The 23,485-nt window shown below is 44.3% G+C and overlaps 1 protein-coding gene across 4 annotated transcripts in view; it reads left to right on the top strand.

The window, feature by feature from the left end:
* LOC117399664 (F-actin-uncapping protein LRRC16A-like) overlaps positions 1 to 11,573 on the top strand; it is a 118,586-nt gene extending 107,013 nt beyond the window's left edge. For all 4 annotated transcript variants that reach the window (XM_034917429.2, XM_059022711.1, XM_059022710.1 and 1 more), the window contains one exon: positions 8,452 to 11,573. In XM_034917429.2, the coding sequence (XP_034773320.2) occupies positions 8,452 to 8,615 (164 nt within the window). In that variant the 3' untranslated portion in view covers positions 8,616 to 11,573. The remainder of the gene's footprint in view (positions 1 to 8,451) is intronic.
* The last annotated feature ends 11,912 nt before the right edge of the window (positions 11,574 to 23,485 follow it).

Raw genomic sequence — 23,485 nt, 5'->3', positions numbered from 1 at the left:
TGTAATTATTACCAAGTGAATCTAAACAAGAACATTACGTTTGTTAAGATTTTGATATTGCAAACCAGTACCAAGTTGCACTTAAAACTGTTCAGCACAACTTCCGGTTGGCAGCTATGCTGTGAAGACGAATGGAGACATGGTTCTTCTGAATTTATCATTAATACTGCAGTAAACTACATATATATATTATTAAGCTGTGCTTAACATCAAGACAATGTCAAAGCCGAAACGTAACCAATCTGCTGAACTATGTTCCGGGAATGACGTCCCTGTGCTGGGCCCGCAGGCATGGCCTATCGTCCTGGGTCTGCAGGTAGAGCAGTCGGTGATTCTGGACGCGATAGAAAAGCTGCGGGAGGATTTTGCAGAGATCAGAGGAGCGATCGCCGCATTGCAAACTACCGTTGATTTCCTGGTAAAAAAAGGGTGGTCGACGTGGAGACCTCTCTCACCGAAGTGGATAACAGTTACGTCCTTAGAATCCACATGCGCAGAGCTGTCTGATGTGAACAAGAAGCTTTGGGCAAGGGTAGAGGACCTCGAAAATCGCTCACGTCAGCAGAACCTTGGAGTCGTGGGGATTCCGGAGGGCCAAGAGGGTCCCCGACCAGATTCGTTCATGTCGGCTCGGCCGGGATAAATTCGATTCCCCTCCAGTCATCGATCACGCGCATCACTCTGCTGGCCCCATTAACAAGTGAAAGAAAATATCCTTCATTTGTCCGGGGAGAGGAGCACTCTTCAGTTCCAGGGAGCAAGAGTTTACATATTTCTTGGTTTTAGCCCAGTTAAGCAGGAAACGGGCTGCATACGGAGAAGTAAAATCCATTCTCTGCAACGCTGGAGCTAAATTTGGCCTGTTGCATCCAGCTCGGCTGAGGATCACGTTCAATGACACAGATAAAGTGTTTAACTCGTCTGATGAAGCTAAGGAATTCTACACTAAAATCAACCTTCCGCAACTGAACCAAGACACCTCCGCCTGAAGATTCATTTTGCATTGCATGAAGGTATTGAATTTATTTTTCTAATACATTCAAATCTTTTGCGGGAGAATCGCCAGACTGACAGATTGGGACAGAGTGCAATAAACTTTTGGTCTGAAATCCTATTGACATGAGGTTATGTGATCTGTTTGTCTGGTACAAGTGTGAATATATTTCTTGTGGACTTATTGATGAGAATAGTGATTACTATTTTACAGTTTTGTCTGTGGTTAGTGTGCTCTTTGACTAGGCTTTAATTTAATTCATATAAATTAAACAACCCCTCAGCTCTTAAATACAGTACCATCTGCACCCCTCTCCTCTCTCACTTTTTTCTTTCTTTATTTCTTTTCAGTTATGCCACCACCTGGAGCTAAATAGTAGTACTGTACTTGTTTGTTAGTATAATCAAACAACTGTGTGCTTATTGACTACATATACCTAAATCTGTGTAGTATTTATTTATTTATTTACTTACTTATTATCTTTCTTCCATTTTTTAGTGTAATCTATATATTTTTATTATTTATTTATTTATTTGTTTGTTTGTTAAATACAGCCTCTGCAATATCTAAGCCGATTTTGATATTTACTGTGTTAGGACAGCATTCTCTGTCCGAATAATTCTAATACCTAACAGTTTAAATATGTTCAGGTGAACTGTTCTAATATGCTTTGTTTATTGTTTTTCTGATTTATAAAATAGTTACAGCCATGTTAAGGAAAGCACAGAAGTTTGCTTATGGTAGAAAGCAGCCAACCAGGCCAAAGTGAACAACTGCCATTTGCAAGGAGGCAGTGGAGTGTAATTGAGGGGGGTTGGAGGGGGGGTGGGTCAGGGATTTGTTGAATGTTCTCTTTTATTATTTTTTTTCTTCCCTCGTTCTTCTCTTTATCTTCGCTATGTCTCACTTTGCCTCTGTAGTTGTGTGGAGGATCTGGGCTCTTCTCTGTTTACTCCTTTTAAAATATGATGTCTGGCAATGGAGCTAAATCTAGTGGATGCCCAGTAAATTTCATAAGTTGGAATGTGAAAGGCTTGAACCACCCTGTGAAACTGTTAAAAGTTTTATCCCACCTCCAGCAGATGGGAGTGGGGATTGGTTTCCTGCAGGAGACCCATTTACGAACCACTGACCACTTCCGCATTCACAGGGACTGGGTAGGGCAGCTGTTCCATTCACATTTTCGTGGCAGGGTCAAGGGTGCTGCGATCCTGATCAACAAATTATTATTATTATTATTATTATTATTATTATTATTATTATTATTATTATTATTATTATTATTATTATTTATTTCTTAGCAGACGCCCTTATCCAGGGCGACTTACAGTCATAAACAAAAATACATTTCAAGAATCACAGTACAAGTAATAATACAATTAAGAGCAAGATAAAAATACAATGACTTTGGTTCTAGCAAGTACAAGTATATGACAAAATACGATTCAACAAATCCATTCCATTTGTCCCAAACTATTGCAGACCCAAACTGTTGTTACATTATTGTAAGTGGTAAACTTTATAACACTCCATTGATCCGTACACACCAAACTGGGATGATAATGACTTTTTAAAGAAGGTTTTCTCTCTTTTGCCCGATTTACCCATCTTATTCAGTAAAGTAATTTGTTCCTGCTGGTATGTTGGCTGCATTTTATTCAATTGTTAACTGTACTGCACAAAATGTTCCATTATTTCATTGTGACCCCCACCCTTCCTAAGTTTAACCCATTGATAATAATCATCTTGTTTGTGTTTGCATGCAATATTAGATTCCATAACCTTTGAATTAATTCATCTCATTATTGGGAAACTCTGCTCTGTCGAAGAGATGTTTTTTTTTTAAAGAAGACTTGTAGTTCCCTATCAAGTATGAAATGTAACCATTTGTCACAAAGACGGCCGGAGTGGGTGGTGTCAGACCAGAAGCAGGAAGTAAATAAACAGAGAGATGTGGTTTGTTTAAGCTGAGCGCGTGATCGCGCTCAGCATTTAATAATTAACAGCACAGAAAATAAAAGGTTGGAACACAACAAAAACACAGGACACGGCACTACACGCCAAAATAAAAAGACAAACAAAACGGACTAGACAGTAAACAGGCAGACAGACAAACGAAACACAGTGAGTGAGACAGTTCTTTCCTTATTATTATTATTATTATTATTCTTCTTATTACCTCCTTCTCCACACTCGTTCTCCACTCACCGAACACCTAACCCTGAGTGCAAGAAATGTGCGTCTATATATACTATTGTGCTGGGATTCAATTACTAATTAATTATTCACTTGAATCCCAGCACGTGAATTAATTCTGTGCAACCCCGTGCTCACATATTACATTTAACCAGCACGTGAAGTGATTTGTGCTCTCCTCGTGCCTAAATACAAATCTATACTTTTTAAATACACGTGAAACACAGACCCGTTTATATCCCGTGTACCAATGACTATACACCAACATTAACACACACACGCACGCAACATACAACACAGAACACACAAATGCACACAGGGGCGGGGCACTTTGCCACATATACCCCCCCTTGTGCGCAGCACACATGGCCTCAACGGCCACCTCCCCCCTTAAAAACCCAGCAGTCCAGGACAAAGTCTCGGGCTGGGAAGGGAGGCTTCAGTGGGCCCATGGCTGGCCATGCTGTCAGCACCCCTGCCGGTAGTGGCACGGCTGACAGCCTGTTGGTCCCGTCCTGCAGCGAAAAAGCTGCGGGGGCAGGTGGTCCCCCGACCTCCCCCTTCTTCGTAGCCGGCAGCTCCCTCCTGTGGGGCTCCGGCCACAAGAACTCCTGCAGCGAAACTGCTGCTGGGGAAAGTGGTCTCCAGACCTCCTCCCCCTTCTTCGTGGCCGGCAGCTCCCCTTTCTGGGGCTCCGGCCACCGTACTCCCTGCGGAGGTACGGGCAGCAGAGGCAGCTCCTGCTCCTCTGCTCCGGGCGGTGGCGGAGGCAGAGGCAGCTCCAGCTCCTCTGCTCCTGGCGGTGGTGGAGGCAGAGGCAGCTCCAGCTCCTCTGCTCCTTGCGGTGGTGGTGGCGGAGGCAGAGGCAGCTCCTGCTCCTCTGCTCCTTGCGGTGGTGGTGGCGGAGGCAGAGGCAGCTCCTGCTCCTCTGCTCCTTGCGGCGGTGGTGGTGGCGGAGGCAGAGGCAGCTCCTGCTCCTCTGCTCCTGGAGGTGGTGGAGGCAGAGGCAGCTCCTGCTCCTCTGCTCCTGGAGGTGGTGGAGGCAGAGGCAGCTCCAGCTCCTCTGCTCCTGGCGGTGCTGGCTCCCTCTGCTGTGGCGGCTGGGCATGTGCGCGCCGTGCTGCCTTCAGCAGCATAGCGAGAGGCTGCTGGGGGACACCAGCATCCTGCCCTTCTCCCCCCCAAAAATTTTCAGGGGGTTGAGCCTGTAACCCCTCCCCTTCCGGCTCTTGGGGCTGAACCAGCAGGCATTTTCCCTCTGCTGGTGGCTTGGGTCCCAGGGCTGTGGAAGCCCCGACTTGCCTCCCTTTGGGCTGTGGACGCACCGACTCCTCCCTTTTGGGCTGTGGACGCACCGACTCCTCCCTTTTGGGCTGTGGACGCACCGACTCCTCCCTTTTGGGCTGTGGACGCACCGACTCCCCCCTCTTGGGCTGTGGACGTTCGGGCTCCCCCCACTCAGGCGTAGGACGTTCGGGCTCCTCCCACTCAGGCGTAGGACGTTCGGGCTCCTCCCACTCAGGCGTAGGACGTTCAGGCTCCTCCCACTCAGGCGTAGGACGTTCGGGCTCCTCCCACTCAGGCGTAGGACGTTCGGGCTCCTCCCGCTTGGGCTGTGGACGCTCAGGCTCCTCCCATTTGGGCTGTGGACGCTCAGGCTCCTCCCGCTCGGGCTGTGGACGCTCAGGCTCCTCCCATTTGGGCTGTGGACGCTCAGGCTCCTCCCATTTGGGCTGTGGACGCTCAGGCTCCTCCCGCTTGGGCTGTGGACGCTCAGGCTCCTCCCGCTTGGGCTGTGGACGCTCAGGCTCCTCCCGCTTGGGCTGTGGACGCTCAGGCTCCTCCCCATAACTGCGGAAGGGACAGTGGGCGAACAGGTGATCCTGGTCGCAGAGGAGGCACCCCGACGATGGCTTGTTACATCGCCGTGGATGCCTGGCCCTTAGGCGGCACTCCTCCTCCCTGTCCTTGACCTCTTTATCTGTCTCCCGCTTGGGCTGTGGAGGCAAAACCAGCAGGCATTCACCCTCTGCTGGTGGAGATGGGGACAGCAGGTACTCCTCTGCTGGTGGTCCTGCTACCTGGGCTGCTGTTCCGTTTATCGTTGCCTCCAGGTAGCTGAGGAGAAACTCCACACCTTCCTCCAAGGTGTTTGGGGTGTGTTCCTGCTGATAGGCCTCCCATCTCTCACTGTCCATCATCCACAGGGCCCGAACGACTATGGGCAGAGCCTGGGCCTCCAGCCCAGCATTCTCAAGGAACCAGCCCTGTAGTTTGATGGCATCTTCTGCCATTGACTTTTTTTTATTTTTTTTTTCCCCAAAACAATATTTGTAATTTTTTTTTTATTTTTTTTTTAATCCAGACCCCTCCTGGTCTGACGCTTGGAGGCGCGGTTATCCCACGATGACACCACGTGTCACAAAGACGGCCGGAGTGGGTGGTGTCAGACCAGAAGCAGGAAGTAAATAAACAGAGAGATGTGGTTTGTTTAAGCTGAGCGCGTGATCGCGCTCAGCATTTAATAATTAACAGCACAGAAAATAAAAGGTTGGAACACAACAAAAACACAGGACACGGCACTACACGCCAAAATAAAAAGACAAACAAAACGGACTAGACAGTAAACAGGCAGACAGACAAACGAAACACAGTGAGTGAGACAGTTCTTTCCTTATTATTATTATTATTATTATTATTCTTCTTATTACCTCCTTCGCCACACTCGTTCTCCACTCACCGAACACCTAACCCTGAGTGCAAGAAATGTGCGTCTATATATACTATTGTGCTGGGATTCAATTACTAATTAATTATTCACTTGAATCCCAGCACGTGAATTAATTCTGTGCAACCCCGTGCTCACATATTACATTTAACCAGCATGTGAAGTGATTTGTGCTCTCCTCGTGCCTAAATACAAATCTATACTTTTTAAATACACGTGAAACACAGACCCGTTTATATCCCGTGTACCAATGACTATACACCAACATTAACACACACACGCACGCAACATACAACACAGAACACACAAATGCACACAGGGGCGGGGCACTTTGCCACACCATTACATAATGGGTGTTTACCTTCTAAAGACCCTGAATCTTGAATAGATATATCAAAGCTGCAAGCAGTACCTGTGATGCAGTCATGCCCACCTCCGAGGGCATATAATATCACAGCATCATTTCTCCTTTCAGAGAACTGAACCTGACAGGTGAGCCATAGACAGATGAGTACTTGTTGCTTTTATCTACATATATCACTCGCTAATTGTGTATTACACTAATTAATGTGATAATTATTGATGTTGTATTAGTTTTACTAATTACACTTAATTTTGCACAGTCTGTTTGTTACATCCCTGTGTGTTGACCCCGCTTAGGCTGAGATTGCTTGCAGTCTCTCCCACAGTATCCCATTGCTCGCAACACCATTACGAAAGCTGTTAGAGCTCTAACAAGCAGGCTTACCTCAATCTCATACTCCTACTGACTGTGTGGTTTTGCCAGAAGCTATTACAGGTGGGCATCCCTGTATACTGCTTCTTGCGGTAACGCAAACCGAGTAGACCTGTAGGTCACCGACCCGCTCCGTTCCCAACCCGGTACCGCACCGTACAGTACCGAACAGGGACCGAGGTTACCGCACCTCTACAGCTATGAACCATACCAGTACCGTACCGTCCCGGTGCTACACGCACTGACCTGTACCGACCCGTTCCGTTCCGGTTCCATACTGTACCGGCACGTTGCTACAGGCACCGAACCAACCCCGTACTGTCCCGGGGACAAAGCGCCGCTGTTGGAAAACCAGGGCATATTTTTGGTCCCACAGTGGACGAGATGCTGCAGCGCTCTCACTGCGCACAGGAATCCATGAAGGAGCTGGTGTTCTTGCTCCGTTCCGGTACCGTCCCAGTTCCGAGTCGCTTCCAGCCATTTTTTACATCCCTAGTCTGGTATCATGCAGGCCTTGTTGACAGCCCCTTTGCTGTATTTAGCAGCTGAGGCAGCAACTGTACATTCTTACTGTACATTGCTTGCTATTTGTATAATGCTTGGGTTTTATCCCTGTGCTAGCAGCCTCATGGACCGACACAGTTGGCTGCGCCTGCTGCCAGAGGTGGTATTCAGAACTGGCATGTGGCTGTTTGCTGCGGAGGCTATAATAAGTTCCGCCGCCTGGCGCAGAGGCAAAAGTCAGAATGAACACTGTAAAATTATAAAGGCATGTGAACCCAGTAGACCTCAATTTCTGTAACCCTTAGTGTCTAATCTTACTTCAATGTTATGTTCTACATTTGGAAATGCTTAGGAGTCTGAATGTAAGAATCCTTAATCTTAAAGAATAATTAGTGGGATTCCGAAAAATATAGCATTATACGCCCCCATGTGTTGCTACAACTGTTTAAATAATGTACCTGTAATTTCTCTTTCCATTGTTAACATCCTGACAACTTTTTACACTTATAACTTTAAAGTGTGTTTCAATGCTCTTTTCAAAATGGTCGCTCTAATGCACTGGGGTTTGAGATCTGTCCTCTAAACCAGGGCTTCTCAAACTCGGTCCTGGGGACCCCCTGTGTCTGCTGGTTTTCATTCCAGCTGAGCTCACAGTTACTTAACTTTACCCTTAATTGAACTGATAATTTGCTTAATTAGACCTTTTTACTTGTTTTCATCTCTTAAACAGTTGCATAGTTCAAGTTACTTATAAAATGTTATAGCTAACTTGAAATCTACAACTGTTTATTTAAGAGCTGAAACTAGTAAAAAAGTCAAATTAAACAAATTATCAGTTCAATTAAAGGGATAGTTAAGTAACTGAGAGCGCAGTTGGAATGAAAACCAGAAAACACAGGGTGTCCTCAGGACCGGGTTTGAGAACCCCTGCTCTATATCACTGCAGGAAGAGTGAATTTAAAATAAATAAATAAATAAATAAATGAACATAAGTGCTCTGGCTTTTTTTGTTCCATACCACATCATGGATTGTAATTGCTGTGTTACCTGTTTGACAATGTCGGCAATAATCCTTACACTATCAGTGCACTAGAGCGGCCATTTTTAAAAGAGCTTTGAAACACACTTTAAAGTTATGTGTAAAAAGTTGTCAGGATGTTAACAATGAAAAGAAAAAGAACAGTTGTAGCAACACCTGGTACTTGTAACGCTATATTTTTCGGAACCCTGCTACTTACTATTTAAATGCATATACTTGTTCTGACAATCTGTTCTGTTTCTGAATTTACACAGTACATCCAACATCCATGTCAGAAGCAGCTCAGAGACAGAGCTCTGGGCAACACTCCGAGGACAATGGGTCAAAGCCAAAAGAGCAGTCCCCTAACAAAGGCCAGCAGGGGAACAAGTCGTGTGACTCTGGAGAGGAAGGAGACAAGGACTTTACTTTTGAATAAGAGAAATAAATTTTGCAGCAATCTACCCATGTGGGTCTTTTTTTTAGATTTTCAAGAAATTATTCTTATTCACCAGATTTGCTTCGCAAATTATGTTGGTTTAATGCTGATCCTCACAGTCCCATTAGTAGTTGAATTTAAACTTAATTTGTTTTTCAGCTTGCATGACGTGCACAGTCCATTTATATGCCTTTCTTTCTTGTTTTGGGGTTTTGGTTTTCTTTGTCTGGGGAAATCCAGCTTTCCTCCCTGTTGTCCTTGAAATGCCTCACATCTCAGTAAAGCAAATGTAATAGGCGGGGGTGACTGCAGTCCCTTAAGGTCATTCCACTCCAGGATAATAGGTATAATGGTGTAATTAACTACTTCAGCGGCTTAATTTCTTCCATTAAACCATTTACAATATGGTTGGTACCTAAACCTGGACTGGAATGGCCACTTTTGCGCACCCCCAAGCTATAAGGACTACTCTTCACTGTTCTGGCAAAACAAAGGAAATAAAACGTGACGCTTCTTTTGTGCAGCAAGTGATGTATGTACTGCTGAGTGTATGAGTGTCAAATGTTCATGTGAGATATTCAGTCACTGACAAATATTGTAACAGTAAATAAATGTTACTGCTTATTATACCGTAATTCAAGGTAACAGATTAAGGACAAGTATTTATTCAAATGTAGCCACTTTTTTTTTTTTTTTTTTTTTTTATAAATGTAGTCGTTGCCAATTATTTTTATTATTTTCTCCCAATTTGGAATGGCCAATTATTTTCTTATGCTCAGCTCACCGTTACCACCCCTGCGCTGACTCGGGAGGGGCGAAGATGAACACACGCTGTCCTCCGAAGCGTGTGCCATCAGCCGACCGATTTTTTTCACACTGCGGACACCATGCAGCCACCCAAGAGCTACAGTGTCGGAGGACAACGCAGCTCTCGGGCAGCTTACAGGCAAGCCCGCAGGCGCCCGGCCAGACTACAGGGGTCGCTGGTGCGCAGTGAGCCGAGGACCCCTTGGCCGATCTAACCCTCCCTCCCCCCGGGCGGCGCTCGGCCAATTGCGCACCAGTTGGCCAATTTGTCGGCAAAGGAATATCCTGGACTCAAAGTCGTGGTGTCCAGACTATAGGACACATCCTGCACTCTACGCGAGTGCTTTTACTGGATGCGCCATTCGGGAGCCCCCTGAATGTAATGCAAAATACACAATTTATAGTAATTTGACAAATAATCTTTATCAAAAAACAAACAAATTTATTTAATTGAAATAATTTTCTTTAAGAATTCCAGTTGACTTAGCCATATGCTTTTGGTCGTTGTCATGTTGGAAGATAAACTGTCTGCCAATCAGCCTATGAGCAGATGGTATCATGTTTTGATACATACAGTGCTCCCCCTTCATAAGGCAGCCCTTTATACTGCAGAATAGGTTGTAAGGCAGTACGGTCATAACTCCCATTTGCTCCATAATGCCAACTCTTGTAGTCTCGTTTTAAGGCGGAACACAAATATTAATAGCTCCCGACTAGTGTTATAACTGGGGCAAATGAGAGCCATGACCATGAATGTCTCGTCCCTAAACTGCTAAAACACACCCATGTCATGATCAAACCACTACCATGTTTAACCGTTATGCCTAATACATGTAAATCTTTCTTTAAGTTCTTGGCTGTTAATCTTTTTTTTTTTTTTTTTTTTTTTAGTAATCGGCAATTGATTTTACCCCGGTTTTCTCCCAGTTTGACATGTCCAATTGTATTTTAGGCTCAGCTCATCGCTACCACCCCTGCACTGACTCGGGAGTGGCGAAGATGAACACACGCTGTCCTCTGAAGTGTGTGCCATCAGCTGACCGCTTCTTTTCACTCTGCAGGCCTGTCATGCAGTCAACCCAGAGCTACAGCGTCGGAGGACAGTGTAGCTCTGGGCAACTTACAGGCAAGCCTGCATGTGCCCGGCCAGTCTACAGGGGTCGCTGGTGCGCGGTGGCTGTCCAGTTCTTTCAAGCATTTCAGTTGAATTTGTTCTGTGGTACTTCTTGATTATTGCTGATTTTGGTATTCCATATTTCTTTGATACTGTTCTGTAGCTATTTCCTTTGTTGTAGTTTGTTACAGGTGCTTTTCTCAAACGTGAATTCACGTTTGAGAACTCCTTTGTCTTGAACATCATGTGTGATGTTGCCAAAACATTCTTCTTCAACAGATGTTGGAAAAATTGATTTTATAACACAGCTTAGTTGTCTAATGGTTTTCTATCAATATATATATATATATATATATATATATATATATATATATATATATATATATATATATATATATATAATATATAAAATAACTACTGGCTAATGTTCCCTAAAGGCTTGTATTTAACATGTTTTCTTGAATTATCGTATATTAAGTGTAGGGTGCTAATACTTTAGTCTGCGACCTATATACATATATATGTATTTATAGTAATGGATGTAAATTCAGCAATGCTATGGTATTAGCTAAACACACTAAATAAAATGGTTTTATATAATGTATTCAAGTAAAATTAGGTGCTTGGTGATGGTTTTTTTTTAATTCTCCCATAGGGAACCTTTATTCCTTCAAATGTATATTTTATTCATTAAAGTGATGAATCAATTACTCAGTTCTTGTGGAGCACTGCCATAAGCACAATAAATAACAGCTGTAACATTTTATAAATGGGATTGGGGTTGCAATACTAAAGGATTGAGGTATTTGTGGTTTATGGGGATACAGGGCAATTACTATTCTGTTACTGATACACAACAGGCAATTCTGTTTACATTCTTTCAAACTTTTAATTATATTTTACACAAACCTTTTTGTTTAGTTTGTTAAAAAAAAAAAAACAGTATGCTTTTCATGCTTCATTATACAATTCTACGGGTTGAGGGAATTTTATTCATGTGTATATTTATACCAATAAAGATGATTTTACTACTGGAACATGCATCTGTTGTTGTGTATATTTACCTACCCCATTCATATATCCAGAGAACCAACTAACCAATTGTGATTAAACATTGGAAGGACATTCTTTAGCACAAGTTATTGAAAGCATCAGAATCTGGGTATAAGGAGGTGAAAGCAACAGAATCTGGGTATAAGGAGGTGAAAGCATCAGAATCTGGGTATAAGGAGGTGAAAACATCAGAATCTGGGTATAAGGAGGTGAAAGCATCAGAATCTGGGTATAAGGAGGTGAAAGCAACAGAATCTGGGTATAAGGAGGTGAAAGCATCAGAATCTGGGGTATAAGGAGGTGAAAGCATCAGAATCTGGGGTATAAGGAGGCACCAGTTTTGTCCGTATTATTATTATTATTATTGTTTATTTCTTAGCAGACGCCCTTATCCAGGGCGACTTACAATTGTTACAAGATATCACATTATACATTATTTCACATTATACAGATATCACATTATTTTACATACAATTACCCATTTATACAGTTGAGTTTTTACTGGAGCAATCTAGGTAAAGTACCTTGCTTAAGGGTACAACAGCAGTGTCCTCCACTGGGGATTGAACCCACAACCCTCCGGTCAAGAGTCCAGAGCCCTAACCACTACTCCACACTGCTCCACACCGTATGTACATACTGTGTACTAACTCTAGTCAAACACTTGAAACCTGTGCTGGATTAAGGTGCTAAGGTACTTTGAGACATTTGTTGTCTCTCTTACTTGACTCAAGCCGCTTGCATACTTATGATCATGGTATCTAGATGTCCCATAAAACTTCAGTGGAGCTGAAACTGTGCTGGCTGATCTCTTTAAAACTAAACATTGTATTATGTTCTGCAAACCAGTATTATACATCATTATAGACAGCATTGGATTATTCCGAATGTTCAGACTGTTCCTAGCACTCCCTGCTCTTCAGAGGAATACGAAGACTCATTACATGCCAGCACATGGCACCACAGGCCATAGCATAATACTCCCTGGAGTGATGGAACAACACATACAAAGCTGGAATATGTGTATAGCATAGTTTGTTTGACCACACAGGCCAGATCACCACAGGATTTAAGTTCCCTTTCAAGTATGAAAAGTAACCATTACCGTATGGGTATTTACCTCCTTGTAACAGTGCGATGTTACATATGTGGGTCGTCACTGAATAGTCATGAATCAGACACAGAGCAGTGGGCGTTGACACGCCGCCAGACTTAATCACAACACAGGCCCAACGCTAGGATACCAACAATGGTAATCCTAGCGCCGGATTTAATAAAGGAAAGAAAAGAAAACAATGACCTAGTGAAGTCCCGGCATCCCCCTGGCACCTCCTTCATGAGCACAGTCTTGGAGTGGAAGGGTTTTGTGTAGTAATCCTTTTGTTCTGGAGTGGCCTTGAGCTGTGGCGCAGACATTTTTTGATCTACACGCAGACTCCCCAGGCACGCCCCCCAGCCAATCAGGACCTCCTGATCAGCTCAGCACCGGGCGAGCCTACCTGCTCAATTAGTTGCCTAGCAACACATCTCAAGTTGTGTGTCCCAGCTGCTTCCATAAAAGCACACAGCACTCCCTGTCACATATCCTCCCCCTCAGTACGGTATCGTCGGTCTGTTCGATACCTCCAGCTGGTTCCTCTGTTTGGGGGTGGGTCTGCGGTCATCTCCGGCGCGCCATCTCAAAGGGCGAAAGAAACGGCGACAGGGGACCCGGCCGGCATGGACAGGGTGACTGGACCGCAGACTGGTTCTTCTGACTGCATCCTGGCAGCCAACTGCTCTGTGCCTATCCTGCTTTGACTCAGCAGGACCAGTGACATCCTACTTCTGACACTACATGTGCCAGGATAGGGCAAGTGGTGGTGCAATTATAAAAACAAACACAGTCCAACAACAAAAGTAAACAAAAGACCAGGTTTATTTTTTTTTTTTAAAACATAATAAACTAGAGTGACTGGCAAGCACGGCAACGACAGGCTGTGACTCTCCTCCTTAACAAACATCTGTGGTTTTGTGTTTTCTTCTCCTCTCTGTAGCGTTCCTTCTTAATCTGAAAAATAGCACAGGTTAACTCATAGCATTGTCGTCCCTCCTCCAGCTCTCCGTCTCCTCCTTTGTTTCAAGAACCAACCAGGAGTAGAACAACACACTCCCTTTTGTACAGCAAGGCTGTGACTCTCCTCCTTAACAAACATCTGTGGTTTTGTGTTTTCTTCTCCTCTCTGTAGCGTTCCTTCTTAATCTGAAAAATAGCACAGGTTAACTCATAGCATTGTCGTCCCTCCTCCAGCTCTCCATCACTCCTTTGTTTCAAGAACCAACCAGGAGTAGAGCAACACACTCCCTTTTGTACAGGAAACCCCCCCCCCCCCCCCCCCGCCCCTGTAGTCAGTGGAATACCACAGTATTCTTAACTCTTTGCAGTCCATTTATTAAGTGTGTGTCAGATGCGTCAGGTCCAATTTATTTTCACACGCGCAGTTAATTTTAGACGCGCTGTTTAAAATGTATTTTTTTCCACAGTCAAACGGGTTTAAATGGCCCTGCATATCAACAAAGCACTCACTAGGCTTCTCCAGCCCCGCCACACCCTTTCGTTCACTATCGCTTTCATCTATGTAAGAAATAAATAATAATAAAAATAATAGTCGTACATACCGATCAATCATCTCCGGATCACTCGTTTTATCACCAAACTCCTCATTATTGCGATCAAAGTCATTATTTTATTACTCTAACATCTGAAAAAAGCTCTGCAAATGTCCATGATAGTCTCTGTGCGCTGACGCACTCTGCCAGCTTGTTTACTATGACCGCCCCGTTATCTGATACCAGGGCCATATGTATGACTATTCATGAGATACGCCTTTTTTTTTCCGACTTGTCTCGGCTCTTGTCGCTACCACTCGGCAATTGAATGGTTTTCTCTGCTTTTTCCAGAGAAAAAACGACTAGAAACCCGTTTTTTGCGTTGCTATAATGATGTCGGACCCAGTCCGACAAAGGACCTGAGAGGAATAATTGCAATGTCGGATCCAGTCCGACAATGGACTGCAAAGGGTTAAAGCACTTGACTTGAGTGACGCGGCTTCCGTACTTGTGCTGCCCTCTTACCAAGATGGCGCCACCTACGAAAGTGACTCGCGTCACAGTCACGTGATCTTAGTAAAAGAATCCTTAAGTTGGCTCAGCGCCCTCTACCTATCGGGAAGCTGAATTCCAGACCAAAACCCCCTTGGACCGATCACACTCCTAAAAGACCAGAAACCTGAATATTGTATACTAAAGCTGCTCAACGAGCCTGTCACGCAGTCATAGCCCAACCCTGAGGCCATAAAAGTCCTTTTATGGACTGCTACAGCAGGAGTGTGGAGTAGTGGTTTGGGCTCTGGACTCTTGACCGGAGGGTCGTGGGTTCGATCCCCTGTGCGTTTCCCCCGTGATGTTAAGCCGGTGTAGGATGGCTTGCTTTACCAGGTCGTAGTCAGTGGCTTCGGTGTCTGTCATGGCCTGGAAGGCTACCTGAGCCTCCCTGGTCAGGCAGGGTCCCAGCTGGCTTGACCAGAATTGCGGTGGTAGCCAGCCGCTCGAAAGCAACCAGGTAAGCCTCTGGGTCATCCTCCAAAGTAATTTTCTGCAGCCTTGCCTTTGGGGCCGTCATCACGGGTGCTGTTGGTGCTGCGGGCTGGATCGCCAGACTGACCTTCTCAATCAGCGCTGTATACCGCTCCTCTCTCCTTCTCTCTGCAATCTCCTGTCTGCTGTCTAGCTCTGACAGCAGCGCGGACAGTGTAGCGCGGTCCATCCCCAAGAGGTAAGTGGTACATGTGGTACATGCAGTGCAGTAATCGACAGACAAACAAACTACGGGTGAATGGTTTCTGTTTATTTTAATCCAGGGGTCTGATGACCAAACAGAAACAATCAATGATGGCTGGCAATATACTACGATGTGTATTGCACAGTAAATGATGATGGGTTGCAGTCCCGTTTACAATGAATAATAATCCCACAAGAACAATAATTCCAATGAAAATACCCAAACACAAACACGGTCACCTCTCCCAGTGAGTGCTGTAGTGCTGGTAATGAATTTACAATGTTATTTAGTGAACAGTTAGGACGTTGTTGTCCGGGTTTTGTGCTGGCTGTGGGTGATAGCTCCGGATTGTGTTTAGCCGTCTAGTCTAAATAAACAAGACAAACAAGACGATATAGACAGACTGACAAAAACAAACAAAACACTCATGTTCTTTTAACACAGTTTACTGGTCCTTTCCGTCCTTTTGCATAACCACAAGAAAGGAACAGATCACATCACTACATCCCCTTTTTATACTGTCAACCATGACCCTTTGGTTAACTAGCACATCCGCTCCTCCAATCCGTGGATGCCATGCCGTTAACCTTCCGGGTCAATGATTTAGTCTACCGTAGCCCCGCCCCCTTTCTGATGGCTGACTTCCACCGAATCCTGGGAATGAATTGTCGGGTATTCCAGGGTGTCCAGAGTATTCTGTTCCCTTTACACAGCGCCCTCTGTCACACCCCCCAATAGCGGTCACATTTTTATTCCTGCGCATGCCCCTGGTGTTCTGTAAAGAAGCTGATTTAACGACTCAAGCGAGTTTTGTAAGGCAAGCATGGAATATCGCTCGTGGCAAACGATGAATGAATCTTTTTATAAAATTGGAGTGTTGGCACTAGACTAGAGAATGTATGTTTACATGTTATATTGCAGGTCTAAAATGAATATATTTACATATCTTACATCTCATCATGAGCAGGTACTGTAATCCCTTTCAAAATAAATACAGTGCATTTGTCATCCACAAAACTCAATACATGCAGCAGTCATACAAAAAAAAAAAACGTTTATTTTTTTAAACCCAGCATTCAGATCTTCAAGGGAAGAGCTTGTCAAAAAGAATCCTTACAAAAATGCAAGTTTTTATTATTTATTTCTTAGCAGACACCCTTACCCAGGGCGACTTACAATTGTTACAAGATATCACATTATACATTATTTCACATTATACAGATATCACATTATTTTTACAAACAATTACCCATTTATACAGTTGGGTTTTTACTGGAGCAATCTAGGCAAAGTACCTTGCTCAAGGGTACAACAGCAGTGTCCCCCACTGGAGATTGAACCCACAACCCTCCGGTCAAGAGTCCAGAGCCCTAACCACTACTCCACACTGCTGCCCTTTATGTAGTGTTTTTGGTGAAATCAGGTCAGTTATTGTATTTTGCTTCATAACAATATATTTTATTTAAAGTGCATAATACATACAGTATGAACTTAAATAATGGAAAAAAACCATAGTGTTGCATGTAAAGTTTAATAGACTGTAGATCTACATTACAATACAAATTACACAGAAACTGTGTAGGCTTTGCAATGTTCTATCCCTTGTTCTTGTGTATTTTGCTGCCATTTGGCTAACAACTACTGTACTGCACAACAATGCTAGTATTTAAAATGTCTTGCTCACAAACATTTCATGTTTTACAGTACGTGTCTTGCAGCTCTCGACCACATGGACATTTTGGTATGCGGCTTGTAGGTTCAGTAAGTTTGGCCACCCATGTGCTAGTGGGATCACAGAACCAACTTAAAGGAAATGTGGGATTACATGAGCTCAACCCTTGCAGTCACTCATCAAAACATGAAATTAAGAGTTTTGGGGTCATCTTTGACCCTAATCTAACATTTGAGACTCATATTAGGGAAGTTACTAAAGTATATTTTTACCATTTGAGAAATATAGCCAAACTTAGACCAATTATTTCCGTATCTGATGCCGAGAGACTAATGCATGCTTTTGTTTCATCTATAATTGATTATTGTAATGCACTTTTTTTCTGGTGTACCAAAATGTGTGGTATACTGCTTGCAGCTTGTTCAGAATACCGCCGCTAGAATTCTGAATAAAACCAGGAAAAGTGAACATATTACCCCTGTTTTGGCATCTTTACATTGGCTCCCTGTGCAGTATAAAATTGATTTAAGATTTTGCCTTGAATGGATTAGCACCTAGTTATTTGCAGGAGTTACTAACCCTGTATCTTCCAAACCGCACTCTGAGATCACAGGATGCGGGGTTGCTGGTTATACCTAGGGTCAACAAAAACAACACAGGAGGTAGTGCTTTTTGTTGTAGAACTCTGAAATTATGGAATGCTCTGCCTTTGTTTGTCAGGGAAGCTGGGACCATTACAGTTTTCAAGTCAAGATTGAAAACACACTTTTATAAAATGGCTTTCTTATCTTAGTGGGTTTTAATGTAACTTTAAAATGGATGCTTTTGTATTATGTGTATACTGTTATTTAAATGGTCTGATTTGGCAGTTGTATGTGTTGTGGTTTGTTCTTTTTTTCTGCTATGTACTGTACAGTGCTTTGCGCTACTTTTGTATAAAAAAGCGCTGTATAAATGTGTGACAGAGTACTCCCCGCTCCTGTGCATTTTTTGTATTATTTTGTATTTATATTATTATGTATTTTATATGACAGCAAAAAGCCAGTGTTTTGATATATTATTTGACAGGATGAGCGAGGTGCCGTCCGCCATTATTTGTTATTGTTTTGTGTTTTTAAAATACTTTGTGAGAATGCGTGACTGTCAGCTACTGATTGTTTAACTAGCTGACAGTCACGCAGATTAATAAGATAATTAATAGCTAGTTAAACCCTTGGTCACTACTACAAAGACCTGTAGCTTTTGCCGCAACGGGAAGAGTGTTCGTGACTGGAGAACAGGTGTAGAGAGAGGAGGTAAAGAGAAATAACTACAAAGAAACCAATTGCTACGCGTGCTGGGTCAAAACCAGCATGATACTTATTATTTGTTTCTCTGTTTGTTTTGGCCACGTGCCTTTTTGTTTTGTAAAAGTGTTTTGTTTTGTTTAAATCTTTTATTTTGTTAATAAAAGCGTGAGCAGCACATTGATTACCCCAGTACTGCCTTGCGTGTGTGTATCTTCCGGGTCTGTGACATCATCCACCAGCCATCCAACTCACATATGGTGATGAGAAGTGGGATTACAGCGCCACAGTCACAGGCCAGGAGGGAGACAGTACCTGGGTTACACTTTTTTTTCTGGATTTTTGTGTGAGGAGTGGGGAAAAAAATATAGATATGGACAACTGGATCTGAGGGAACCGCGACACAGCCCAAATTAAGTGGGGTGACGGGCTGGAGGACCTACCCAGTGGTCTTGAGGAGTGAGGATGGTGCCTTGCATGTGGCGAGTATAGGCACACAGTGATATGCTGCCCCCTCCAAGAGGAAGAGGAGGAGCTGCCAGCCCAGAAAAGGGGGGAGCACGAGCATCCAGTGCCCAGATGGGGGAGCACGAGCGTCCAGCGCCCAAAAGGGGGGAGCCGAAGCGTCTAGCGTCCAGAAGGGGGAGCCCAAGCATCCACAGCCAAAGAGGGGGGGAGGCCCGGCGTCCAGAGCCTCACCAGTCTCCACTGACCGAGGGAGAGCCACACCAGTCTCCAAAGATAGAAAGAGACTAACCTGCTGCTACCACCTCCACCGCTACAGGGATACTACCTGCAGCTCCTGTCTCCACCGCCAGAGGGAGACTACCTGTTGCTCCCACCTCTACCGACAGAGGGAGACTACCCGCATGTCCCACCTCCACCACAAGAGGGAAATCAGTTGTTGCCCCCACCTCCACTAACCAGAGGGAGACTACCTGCAGCTCCCACCTGAACCACAAGAGGGAGACTACCTGTTGCTCCCACCATCACCTCCCAAGGATCAACTCCTGCCCGAGCCTGCATCGCCTCGGGCTGCCGCGCCTGCACCGCCCAGGGTGGCCAGTTTGCCATTGCCCAGGGAGGCTAGTTCGCCACTGCCTGGAAATGCCTGCACAACACTGCCTGGGGATGCCTGCTTGTCATCACCCAGGGCTTTGTTGTATCCAGCAGCAGCAATTGCGCTGCCGGAAATTCTGGGGCCGTAGCCCCAGAGAGGTGAGGAGACCACCTCCACCCGCAATAGTTGCACTGCCAGAGTGTCCCACGCTGAGGGCAACCTTACTGCTGCCAGCGCCACCACCATTGCCCAGGGAGGCCTGTTCGTCACCACCTGGGGCTCGTTTGCTGCTGACCCCCGGGGATTTGCTGTGGCCTCTGGTGGAATATGCCACACTACTGTCAACCTTTCTGCTGCCAGTGTTGCCATTGGCAGCATGTCCGCTGCCACAACAGCCTTTGCTGGAGGAGCCAGCCTTGGCGCTGTCATCATGGCCGCTATTAGCATTGCTGTTGCCATTGGCAGCATTTCCGCAGCCAGGACCGCCTATGCTGGAGGAGCCAGCCTTACTGCTGTTAGCATTTCCACTGCCAGCATTGCCACTGGCAGCATTGCCACTGCCAGGAATGCCCTGGCTTGAGGAACCAGCCTTGCCTCTGTCAGCATTTCTGCTGACAGCACTGACACAGACAACATTACCACCCGTGGGCCCAGTGATGCCTCCGTTCCTGGCCCAGGACGGTGACCAAGACTTTTGGGCTTTTAAGGGGGGAGGTGGCCTTTAAGGCCATGTGTGCTGCACACCCCGCCCCTGTGTGCTTATGTATTTTGTATTTGTATTGATTGTATTATTATTATTATTATTAGGCGACAACGGTCAGGGGTTTGAAGATTCATCAAGGGAGAATGAAATGCTTGAGGGAGAAGGGACAAGGGCCTCGCATTGATCAGTACTTCTTACGAAGTCAGTCAAGTCAGTTGAATGAAATCCAGCGACAGGAAGCAAACCACAGTTTGCAGGATATCAGCACCCCTGTCATAGACGTGGGGAGGACTTGCATGGACACAGTTAGTGATGAACCTAATGATCCTTGTGAACCCGGTCAGACAAACCAGCATAAGAGAGAAAAGAACCTCAACGGGCACAAGCCTGGAGTTAAATGGCCAAGAGCTTGTGAGAAAACTGCATGGGACACAGTAAACACAGATCTCTGCTTTGCATTGGAAAGATTAAGTGGAACAGTTGAAAAGAAGCTGGATAAACTTGGGGACATCATCTACGCATATGGAAGTGAGAGGTTTGGAGTTGAAAAAAGGAAGGAAAAACTACAAACTATTCCTGGAAAGTCTAGACGGCAGCAGGAGATTGAATGCTTAGAGAAAGGAGACAGCTGAGGAAGCAATGGAGAAGAGCAGAACAAAGTCAGAAGGAGGGCCTCAATCTCTTACAAAGGGTCATAAAAGATAAGCTTGCAACATTGCGCAGAGCTGAGCGCCTACGGAAACGCTACAAAAAGAAGGAGCGTGTGAGAGATAACATCCCACCTATCAATCCACTAGAATACCAAATGGAGGACTGTGCACCTAAGTGGAAAGAAGTAGAGCAAGCTGTGAAAAAAGCAAGGGCTTCATCATCTCCAGGGCCTAATGGAGTTCCGTACAGAGTGTACAAGAGTGCTTCAGGAGTTCTACGAATTCTGTGGAAATTGATGAAAGTGGCATGGGAAAAACAGGTTGTACCAAGAGCATGGCGCCGAGCAGGTGGAGTCTTTATACCTAAAGAAAAAGATTCTACAAGCATCAGTCAGTTTCGTCCTATTTCCCTATTAAACATAGAAGGCAAGATTTTCTTCAGCATTATTGCTCAGAGATTGTCAACTTACCTATTAAAGAACTGCTTCATTGACACTTCAATACAAAAAGCGGGCATTCCAGGTTTCCCAGGATGCTTAGAACACATCAATGTGATCTGGCAACAAATTCAATCAGCTAAAAAGGAGAGGAAGGAGCTCCATGTGACATTCCTGGATTTGGCTAATGCATATGGTTCAGTGCCACATGAACTTCTTTGGGCAGCATTTGATTTTTTCAGTGTACCAATGACAATAACAAATTTAGTGAAAGCCTACTTTGGAGATTTGCAATTTAGTTTTTCAACTTCAGAATTCAGCACTACATGGCAATGCCTAGAGGTTGGAATAATGGCAGAATGCACCATTTCTCCACTGGGTTTTACCATGGCAATGGAAGTAATCATTAGGGCATCAAAATGGGTAGTAGGAGGAGAGCGCTTGGCTTCTGGAATGCGACTACCACCAATTCGAGCATACATGGATGACATGACAACCATGACTACAACAGTAGCCTGCACTAATCGATTATTGGGCAAATTAACCAATAACATTGAATGGGCACGAATGCAATTCATGCCCACTAAATCAAGGAGCATCTCTATAATTAAAGGCAAAGTAGTAGTAGTACATTCTTCATTAATGGTGAGGCAATACCAACAGTGTCTGAGAAGCCAGTGAAGAGTCTTGGGAGATGGTACGACGGGGATCTAAAGGACACAGTTCGTGTGGGAGAAGTTAGCCCGTCGAGCCCTCTTGAGGTGTCGTGGGCTAGTCGACGAAACACTGAGGATGGAAGGTGCCCACTTGAAGACCCCAGAGATGTACCCTACTTAACTCAATCCAGACGGTTGTCATGCTGATGCGCTGGGGAGGCCGCACTGTGGTTGATCCCCGGAGCCAGCATCGCAGCCGTTGTGTGTGCTGATGCGCCAGGGAGGCAAAATAAGCTGATCCCTGGAGCCAGCATTACACTTCAGCCATTAACACCAGACAGAAGGATATCTACATCATCATATGGAAGGAAACGTAAATGGATGGAGATACATATGGATCACATTAGTTTACTGTAAAGCTACGTCTTAGTTGGTGCTTATCTTGGCGAGAGCCGAGTTCAAATCAGCATGAAGTTTTAACATCTACTCTCATGTAATGGAAATTATTATTATTATTATTATTATTATTATTATTATTATTATTAATGAACATTTATTTGTGTGTAAAAACACTGTTTTATTGTTATTGTTTGACAGCCTGGATGGGGTTAAAATGCCCCATCCAGATAAAATCATGAGAATACGTGGTCGCATCAGTGAGTGATTATTGACAAACTTGCTGTTGACCATGTGTATGAGAAACCCTGTGCTGAATGTGGCAGAGGGATAAACTAGGTAATTAATAGCCAGTTAATCCCTCTGCCACAATATAAAAACACGCAGCTTTTGCTGAATGTTGAGTGTGTTCAGAGGCGGAACGAGACATGAGTGAAAGAGAAACTAAAAGCTTAAACATAACAATTGCTACACGTGCTGGTTATACACCGGCACGATAAGCACGATACTTGTTGGTGTGTTCCGTGTCTGTTGTGTTTGTCTGTTTTGGCCATTGTGTCTTTCATTTATTCCAGTGCTGTCTGTGTGTGCTACTTCTTCTGGGTCTGACGTCACCCAAAGCCATCTTGTCATACACTGGAATCTGTATAGTCGAGATATTGACTGGTTATAGTCGAAATTTCACATTGGGTTGAAAAACTCCAGTCGATATTTATATATTGTTCCCTGATTAATATTTTGCAATATGGAAAAAAGGGTATACATATCCATATGCAGTATATTGTTTATTCTCTACTAAAAAAATACAGTATGTGATTACTGTACTCTTTACATTTCTAATTAAAGCATACCCCCAGAACAGATGCTTTAATGTATCACACGTTTCTGTGCTCTCTACTGACACAAAATAAGGTATAACAACCTTCCCATGTTGGGTGTCCCTGTCCTCCTAAGTAAGATGGCCACATGGTGGCCATGTTTGAAGTTTTGGTAAGTACTCTTCAGTGTAGTTCGTACTATTGATATTCTCTTAAACAATTATTTTCAAAGCTTGGTTAGTGCTCTTTTAACACAATACAGTCTAATAATACCACATGAATTCAAAGTATAAGCATTTTGTAAAATGTCTATGCAAACGTATGTAAGGTATTGTTTTTATTTTTGACATGCAAATATCAAATACGCAGGACACATTTACCATTTTCCAAACGTGGTA

The sequence above is a fragment of the Acipenser ruthenus genome, chromosome 4, assembly GCF_902713425.1.
Source record: "Acipenser ruthenus chromosome 4, fAciRut3.2 maternal haplotype, whole genome shotgun sequence".
Lineage (NCBI taxonomy): Eukaryota > Metazoa > Chordata > Actinopteri > Acipenseriformes > Acipenseridae > Acipenser > Acipenser ruthenus.
This window is presented reverse-complemented; position numbering and strand designations above follow the sequence as displayed.